This window comes from Salvelinus alpinus, chromosome 25, assembly GCF_045679555.1.
Source record: "Salvelinus alpinus chromosome 25, SLU_Salpinus.1, whole genome shotgun sequence".
Classification (NCBI taxonomy): domain Eukaryota; kingdom Metazoa; phylum Chordata; class Actinopteri; order Salmoniformes; family Salmonidae; genus Salvelinus; species Salvelinus alpinus.
This window is the reverse complement of record NC_092110.1, coordinates 10201287-10210791: the sequence shown is the minus strand read 5'-3', so window position 1 is coordinate 10210791 and position 9505 is coordinate 10201287. Positions and strand designations below refer to the sequence as shown.

General features: G+C 45.1%; 1 protein-coding gene across 1 annotated transcript; it reads left to right on the top strand.

The window, feature by feature from the left end:
• The first annotated feature begins 92 nt into the window (after positions 1 to 92).
• On the top strand, positions 93 to 9478 carry opn6b (opsin 6, group member b). The gene is made up of 6 exons (XM_071365570.1): positions 93 to 772; positions 2483 to 2688; positions 3398 to 3497; positions 3858 to 3962; positions 5384 to 5607; positions 7063 to 9478. The coding sequence occupies exons 1-6, from the start codon at positions 667 to 669 to the stop codon at positions 7501 to 7503; spliced, it is 1182 nt and encodes a 393-aa protein (XP_071221671.1). The 5' UTR covers positions 93 to 666; the 3' UTR covers positions 7504 to 9478.
• The last annotated feature ends 27 nt before the right edge of the window (positions 9479 to 9505 follow it).

The following is a 9505-nucleotide window of genomic DNA, read 5'->3' as shown; positions in this document are numbered from 1 at the left end:
AATCTTATTCAGGATCAGGACAGGGTGTTTTACTAGACTTCTTCCTCTTGCAGCGAACAAGGATACAAATAAATAATATTTACAGTCTACAAATAGCCCCGTTTGTCTGTGTCCGTTCCCCTTAGGCGAGTTGGAGCTGATCTCGAATGAGCCAAGAAGCCAGTGTCAGTTTAGTTGCTGATCTAGAGTTGTAGCATGGAGAACTCAACACTATTATACAAGGTGCTGCTGTTTATTTTTTTATTGCCCAACACCATAGACTAAGACTGCTACCTTGACCAGCTTTAGGTGCCACCAATCAAAGTATGTATCGAAGTGTATTATTAGCTGACCTGACTTCCGTGGCTAGCGTTGCATCAGACACTCTCATTAACCGGATCAAGGGATTAGGCTAATGTATGTAGGACACAACCATGCCAGTTCTATTACTGTACACCTGCCTTGCATACACAGACAGGGTCATTCTATGGAGAGACTGAGAGGGGGATTCTCAACTCTGTCTCGGTTGGAATTACGACAGAGAATGTTACCATCCACCTGAGGGGTCCTTGGGACACCACTCACTGCAGCTGTCCTGGATCAGAACAGGCCGGGGTCTTCAGACGATGTGTGTTTGAAATGAGACCGTCATAAAAGCTTGGATCTTGGCCGTGAGGTGCTCAGAAGATGAGGGTGCTGATGGAGGACACCAACATATTCCCTCCTAATGTGTCTGTCTACAGGTTGTCAGCCGAGGGGGAGACTGCCATTGGTGTTTACTTGTTGATACTAGGTAATTATTCTGTTTACCTTGCCAAAGTGATGTATTCCCATACTGTTGATAATATAGAGTAGACAACTTTCACAAAATAAATAAGTGGTGAATCTTATGTTAGTGTACTTATGTTAGTGTTGGGTAGGTCACTTTCTAAATGTAGTCAGTTACTAGTTGCCTGTCCAAAATTGTAATCAGTAATATCATTTTTGGATTACCCAAACTCGGTAATGTAATCTGATAACTTTTGGATTACTTTCCCGTTAAGAGGCATTAGGAGACATAAAGGATCCATCAAACTCTGACTTGCTCAGGTGGAACAAACTTAAACTTACACTTTCTAAATCAAATTTTTTAATGTAATTGAGAAAACAAAAAGGTGTCATCATGTATTTTTTCGCAAATATCCTTTAACGGTATGGGTACTCCCTGTTCACTCATGACTGCACGGCCAGGTACGACTCCACGGCCAGGTACGACTCCAACACCATCAAGTTTGCCGATGACACAACAGTGGTAAGCTTGATCAACGATGAGACGGCCGATAGGGAGGAGGTCAGAGACCTGACCTTGTGGTGCAAGGACAACAACCTCTCCCTCAACGTGATCAAGACAAAGGAGATGATTGTGGACTACAGGAAAAGGAGGACAGAGCACACCCCATTCTCATCAATGGGGCTGTAGTGGAGCAGGTTGAGAGCTTCACGTTCCTTGGCGTCCACATCACCAACAAACTATCATGGTCCGAGCACACCAAGACAGTCGAGAAGAGGGCACAACAAAATCTATTCCCCCTCAGGACACTAAAAAGATTAGGCATGGGTCCTCAGATCCTCAAAAGGTTCTTACAGCTGCACCATCGAAAGCATCCTGACTGGTTGCATTGCTGCCTGGTATGGCAACTGCTCATTCTCCGACCGCAAGCCACTACCGAGGGTAGTGCGTATGGCCCAGTACATCACTGGGGCCAAGCTTCCTGCTATCCATGACCTCTATACCAGGCGGTGTCAGAGGAAGGCCCTAAAAATTGTCAAAAACTCCAGCCACCCTAGTCATAGACTGTTCTCTCTGCTACCGCATGGCAAGCGGTACCGGAGTGCCAAGTCTAGGTCCAAGAGGCTTCTAAACAGTTTCTACCCCCAAGCCATAAGTCTCCTGAACAGCTAATCAAATGGCTACCCAGACTATTTGCATTGCCCCCCCCCCCCCGCCCCACGCTGCTGTTACTCTCTGTTATTATCTATGCATAGTCACTTTAATAACCCTACCTACATGTACATATTATCTCAATTACTTCGACACCGGTACCCCCGCACATTGACTCTGTACCGGTACCCCCTGTATATAGCCCCGCTATTGTTATTTACTGCTGCTCTTTAATTATTTGTTATTCTTCTCTTACTTTTTATAGGTATTTTCTTAACTGCATTGTTGGTTAAGGGCTTGTAAGTGAGGCATTTCACTGTAAGGTCTACACCTGTTGTATTCAGCTTGTGACAAATCAAATTTGATTTGATTTATGAATTTAAAAGTAATCTAGTTTTCCAAAGTATCTGTAATCTGATTACAATGTGTTTTTCCAGGTAACGTATCTGATTACAGTTCCTTTTTTTGTAATCAGATAACATTGAACTAATTACATGTAATTAGTTACTCCCCAACCCTGTGGGTGACTTTGTTGTGACATTGTTATGATAATGTTATACGTTTTTTTGTTTACAATTTCAGGGTGGCTCTCCTGTCTAGGTAATGGAGTGGTGATTCTACTGTTGGTCAAGCAGAGACACAGTCTGGAGCCACAGGACTTCCTCACTCTCAATCTGGCTGTGTCCGACGCTGGCGTCGCGATCTTCGGCTACTCCAGAGGGATACTGGAAGTCTTCAACTTGTTCAGGGACGACGGCCTGCTGATCAAGACCATCTGGACCTGCCAGGTACAGTAGGAACGTTGGTTGGTAGTTTTTTGTTGTTGGTTGATTCATATTACCCATATGGACTTATAAGAAGATTTGTAATTCTAGTTATTATTTAATTATTATTTTAATGCCTTGAATGAGATTCAAGAGCACTAAATAGATTTTGACATTATCCCAGATCTTGGGAAATTCAACAGAAAACTACATTCGAGCTACACAGATAAGATCAGCACAATAACATCGTAGAATTTCAGGGAGAAATCAAGAGGTGATTCTCTGATCTGATTAAGCTCAAGGACAACTTGTACAATACCATATTTTATATGGTATTGTAACTTAGCATTTTTCGACTATTACGAAACAAAGTATCAGTTTTACAGGAAATTAAAGCAACTTCCCTTAGTACTGTTACCGTGGCTACCCAGGACTCCCACCACTCCACTTGACAGACGACTAGAATAAATGACAGAAAGAAAAACATCACATTCCACCAGAGAAGAGTGTGTGTTTCTATCCTGCATTAGTCAGTCTACCTGGCTCATACCCTGAGAGTCTGGTTAGAGGGTGATGACACAACATGGTTTGGAAAGATTCCTTCCGTTCCCTCATGTTGGCAGAGAGCTGCAGGCACTTCATCCTAATCTGTGTGTGTGTGTGTGTGTGTGTGTGTGTGTGTGTGTGTGTGTGTGTGTGTGTGTGTGTGTGTGTGTGTGTGTGTGTCCGTCAGGTGGACGGCTTCCTGATCATGCTCTTTGGGCTCATCAGCATCAACACACTGACATCCATCAGTGTCGTTCGCTACATCAAAGGATGCCAGCCCAGCTATGGTATGTAGTCTATGCTGTGGCCCTGCCAAGCCTGAGGGTTGCTGGCTAGGTCCCATGCCAGGACATGCAGGGTTGGGGCTGAAGCTCCCCCTGGTCAAGTTGCTCAGGGCAGGGCACCCTGGCTCAATGGCAGCCACTATAAACTCTATTATTCTGCTGCTCCAGGTTAAGGCCTTATGCTGTTCAGTGCTCCCTGACCGCCGGCTAGATGGCACAGATGGAACTATTAGAGAGAGAATCATAAATATAATCACAGTTGTCCTACTTGTTTTTTGTGAAATCACCAAATCATTTGTTTCTTCCCCATGTTTCGTCATGTAATACCATCTCTGTTTAGTAACTACATGTCTTGTCTTTCAGCTCATTATAATAACCACTGTAATGTTGCCGTGGTGATTGTGGCAGTGTGGCTGTGTGCCCTCTTCTGGGCTGGAGCACCCCTGGTGGGCTGGGGGAGTTACACAGGTAGGACCCTCTCAGTGTAGTCTCTGAAATCCCAGACCTAGGGAAACAGCATGAGAACATTGGTGACATTGTGGGCATCTCGTTCACCTCTCTGATAAAGTAGATTCTTCTGGTCATGTAGTGTATGTGGACACCTGCTTGTCGAACATCTTATTCCAAAATCATGGGCATTAATATGGCGTTGGTCCTCCCTTTGCTGCTACAACCTCCTTCGCACTTCTGGGAAAGCTTTCCAATAGTTGTTGGAACATTGCTGCGGGGACTTGCTTCCCTTCAGCCACGAGCATTAGTGAGGTCGGGCACTTGTGCTGGAGATTAGGCCTGGCTCGCAGTCGGCGTTCCAATTCATCAGAAAGTTGTTCCATGGGGTTGAGGTCAGGGCTCTGTGCAGGCCAGTCAAGTTCTTCCACACCGATCTCAACAAACCCTTTCTGTATGGACCTCGCTTTGTGCACAGGGGCATTGTCATACTGAAACAGGAAAGGACCTTCCTCAAACTGTTGCCACAAAGTTGGAATCATGTAGAATGTCATTGTATGCTGTAGTGTTAAGATTTCCCTTCACTGGAACTAAGGGGCCTAGCCAAAAGCATGACAAACAGTCCCAGACCATTATTCCTCATCCACCAAACTTTACAGTTGGCACTATGCATTGGGGTAGGTAGCTTTCTTGTGGCATCCGCCAAACCCAGATTCGTCCGACGGACTGCCAGATGGTGAAGCGTGATTCATCACTCCAGAGAACTCGTTTCCACCACTCCAGAATCCAATGGCGGCGAGCTTTACACCACTCGAGGCGACACTTGGCTTTGCGAATGGTGATCTTAGGCTTGTATGCGGCTGCTCGGCCATGGAAACCCATTTCATGAATCTCCAGACGAACAGTTATTTTGCTGATGTTTCTTCCAGAGGCAGTTTGGAACTCAGTAGTGAGTGTTGCAACCGAGGACAGATGATTTTTATGCACTACGCGCTTCAGCACTAGGCAGTCTCGTTCTGTGAGCTTGTGTGGTCTACCACTTTGTGGATGAGCTGTTGTTGCTCCTAGACGTTTCCACTTCACAATAACAGCTCTTACAGTTGACCAGGACAGCTCTAGCAGGGCAGAAATTTGACGAACTGACTTGTTGGAAAGGTGGCATCCTATGACGGTGCCACGTTGAAAGTCACTGAGCTCTTCAGTAAGGCCATTCTACTGCCAATGTTTGTCTATGGAGATCGCATGGCTGTCTGCTCAATTTTATATACCTGTCAGAAATGGGTGTGGCTGAAATAGCCCAATCTACTAATTTGATGGGGTGTCCTCATAATTGTGTGTATATTTGTTGTAATATATGCACATACAAAAATATGTGGTTAAAAGGAGTCGATTGATCATTATAACCAATCAACCTGGTCAATTCTTTGTTTTCCACCTTGCAGCTCGTAAGTATGGGACGTGTGAGATAGACTGGGTCCAGGCCAGGTTCTCTGTGTCGTACAGACTCTACGTCATCCTCATCTTCACCTTCAACTTTTTCATCCCATTCGTGGTCATATGGTTCTCCTACGTGTCCATCATCCGGACGGTCAACAACAGCCACAAGTCCAGCAGAGGGGGAGCGGTCAGCGAGAGAGAGAAACAGATGGAGCGCAGTATAACAACAGTGAGTGAGGGAGCCCCCAGTCTACAAACAATTAATAGCTGCAGGATTTGGTACATGTTACATAATGGTGAATGCTGTGGGATTCAAAGTACAAATTTAATCTAGCATTGTGTCTGCCGATGGTCTGCTCTTTTAGCTATACAGTGATCCCTCGCCACTTCGCGGTTCACTTATCGCGGATTCGCTATTTCGCGGATTTTCATAATGCATTTTTTTTTTTTTTTTGGTGCATTGTGCTCTGCATTCTGATTCGCTAAAAACTCACTCCCGCTTCTTGTATCAAAACATGCTACGAATTGTGCTATCATTTTGTCGTCTCGTGCAGTTATGTGTACGTACATAAAACAGCTTGGCAAATTTACATTAAGTTGGCCAAATTATCTTGTAATTTCGAACATCTCCTAAACCCATAATGTCGACGAAACGGCCTACACGTGAGTCACTGTATTTGTATACATGTAATAGTTGCTAATTGTAAAAAAAAAAAAAGTTTTCTATTTCGCGGATTTCACTTATCGCGGGTCATTTTCGGAACGTAACCCCCGCGATAAACGAGGGATTACTGTACACTGCTTTGATTTCATTATAATTTTAGTCCAATGCAAGGTTATAATGTCTTCAGAAGGTATTGGTTAGGTCAGTGTTTGTGGCTATGCATGTAGTGTACACCCAACGGACAGTTTATTTGGTACACCACCCCGTTCACGAACATGGATCGCTCCCACAGACACTGAGTCACGTGGCCGTGGCTTGCTATATAAAGCAGGCATCAAGGCATCCAGTTACTGTTCGTTTGAACATTAGAATGGGCAAAACGAGTGACCTAAGCGACTTTGAGCGTGGTATGATCGTCCGTGCCAGACTCGCCAGATACAGTATCTCAGAAACGGTCGCCCTCCTGGGCTGTTCACGCATGACAGTGTCTAGGGTTTCCAGAGAATGGTGCGACAAACAAAAAACATCCGGTCAGCGGCAGTCCTGTGAGCGAAAACTCGTTGAAGAGAGTTCAAAGGAGAATGTCAAGAATCGTGCAAGCTAACAGGCGGGCCACAAACAGGCAAATAACGGTGCAGTGGTGTGCAGAACGGCATCACGGAGGGGCTATTGCAGCAGACGACCACGCAACGTTCCACTTCTATCAGCTAAAAACAACAAGAAGCGGCTCCAGTGGGCACGCGATCACCAACACAGGACAAATTGAGGAATGGAAAAACATTGCCTGGTCCGACGAATCTTAATTCCTTTTGATGGTGTACCACCATCCAATCTGCAGCAACTGCGTGATGTCAGCATGAACCAACATCCCTGTGGAACGTTTCTGACTTGTAGAATCCGTGCCCCGAACATTTCAGGATGTTATGTAGGCAAAGGGGGGTCCGACCCGGTACTAGATGAGTGTACCTAATAAACTGCCCTGTGAGTGTATGTTATACCAACTCCCTCCTCCTCCCCCAGGTGTCTCTGATCCTGTGTTCAGCCTTCCTGCTGGCCTGGTCTCCCTACGCAGTCATCTCCATGTGGTCTGCCTGTGGTCACCAGGTGCCTCCTCTCCACAGCATCCTGGCCAGCCTGTTTGCTAAGTCAGCCAGCTCCTACAACCCCTTCATCTACCTGGGCCTGAACTCCAAGTTCAGACAAGACTTCAGAGCCCAGTTCCACTGCCTGCGCCACAATCAGGACCTCTCCCACAGGCCAGACGAGGTGCAGATTGACCTGGACATTATGGAGGTGAATGGAGGGGTGGATGACCTGGACTCTGGGGTAGAGCTGGGTAGTGAAAGGGGTGTGGAGGAGAGGGGGGAGAACCAGAGGAGTCCTCTTATGCCCCCGATGATAGCCCCGGCTCCCAGTCATCGCCTGTTCCTGAGGAAACTCAGTGACTCTGGGCGCCTGTGAGCTCTGTCTCTTTGTTTCTGTCTCTGTTGCTGTCCATCTGTTTCTATCTCTGTTGCTGTCCATCTGTCCCTCTGTTTCTCTCTTTCTGTCTCTCTCCATTTATCTCTCTGTTTCTCTGTCTCTCTGTTTCTGTCTCGCTGTCTCTCTGACACTCTCTTGTCCTACGTACTGAGCTTTCACTGTTAACTTTTCACCTCCACAGCACTCTGATCGCCTGTACACACGTACATTTTACTCACAGTACAGCAACCCTCTGGACGTAACCTATTTTTTTTTTATCAAGAGAAGACATTGGTTTTGGCCTCACCTGAATTATTTGGAATCACTGATGTTGAAGGATTTACAGTATGTGGCGGCACTATCAATTTAAGGTCTGAGTTAAATCATATTTGTTTTACTGTTTTACATGTTACTCTAAAGCTGTGAATAATTATTATTATTTTTTTTTTATAAATCCTTGGTTTTAGGTTTGTACGCCGTCCAAAAAATAACTTCCAATAGCTCATCAATCAACGATGACTTGACTCAAAGGGGGTTATATCAGGCACTGATGTTGTACATTCATTCTCAGTCACTCACAGAGGGCTTGTGTGCAGAAATAATGAGGTGGAGAAGTGAGAAAAGGCTCTACCTTGACCTGAAGTCGCTAATCTGGGTTTTGTCCCCCCTCTGCCCTGTGGGAGCCCTGAGGGAGCTTGGGAAACTGGGAGAATGTGAGCCAGCCCTCACAGGGAGACTGGCTGGTGCACAGCTGAATCTGTTGGACCAAGAGGAGAAAGCAGAGAACAACACAACATCCACAGAATGGAAAGAGGTTACTGTTCAATTCAATACAGCTTTATTTGTCCCCTTATTGCAGTGCAACAACACACTGAAACAAGAGCAACAATCCATAGACACGGGTAACAGAAAAACAATGACTGTGAAAGAAGAACTGCAATAAATATCAAAGAGTGTAAAGTCATGTGCAAATGACAAGTAGGATTACTGTGTACTGTACTGTGGCCTGGAATTAGGACGGATATAGGATATACTGTATGAGGGTAACTCCACTCCAGAGGCTGTGGTTTTATTGGTCAGCTAGTGAGTTTGCTGAATAAATATTACCAAGTCTCCCCTCAATAAAACAAACACAAGCCACTAATCCAGTTGGGTTCAACAATGGAATTATAACCGAACAAGTTAACAATAGTCTCCCTTTGAAATAACAGCCTGTCTCAGATAATGACACGGAAATGGCTGCCGTAAGTCCCCTTTCTCTTCTATGAGTAATTATAAACCACAACACAGTGTCTGCGTCCGAACGGCAACCTATTCCCTATTTAGTGCATTACATTTGACGTGGGCCCTGGTCAAAAGTAGTGCACTTTATAGGGAATAGGGTGCCATTATGGACACACCGGTGTCTTCAGAGTGAAAGTTACCTCAGGACTCCACGGCAGCTGGAATTTCAGCAGGACTAATGACATGGGACAGGCACACAATAACCCATCAGGGGTCCCCATAACTGACCAAACACAGCTACCCCAGCCCTGCCAACACCACGAGCACGGTGACACAAAATAAACCAATCCACCTCTCCAAGAAAATACCACAAAAACATCAGCTTGTTAGTGAAATCCCTCTTTCTGGAAGAAAGAGCATCTCTAATCTATGTTCGTTTAAATGTGCTATTCAACTTTTTAGATGATAGTTTCTCATTCATTTTACTTTGACAATGTTTTAACAGAAAATTACCATACGTTTTCCCTCAGATATAGGACCATCAAGGTTCGAACTTGAAAGCAGTTTGCATTCACAAGTCTAGGTTGAATCGCATCCGGCCGTGATTGGGAGTCTCATAGGGCTGCGCACAATTGGCCCAGCATCGTCCGGGTTTGGCCGGGGTAGGCTGTCATTGTAAATAAGAATTTGTTCTTAACTGACTTGCCTAGTTAAATAAAGGTTAAATAAAAATAAATACATGTACACAGGATATTGAATTGTTTAGAATGTGAATACC

Bases quoted from the DNA above. Each gene is read 5' to 3' on its own strand.
- opn6b (XM_071365570.1), top strand. From the start codon at position 667: ATGAGGGTGCTGATGGAGGACACCAACATATTCCCTCCTAATGTGTCT. The intron at 3,498-3,857 runs GTATGTAGTCTA...CTTGTCTTTCAG, and splicing joins AGGATGCCAGCCCAGCTATG to CTCATTATAATAACCACTGT. The intron at 3,963-5,383 runs GTAGGACCCTCT...TCCACCTTGCAG, and splicing joins GGGCTGGGGGAGTTACACAG to CTCGTAAGTATGGGACGTGT.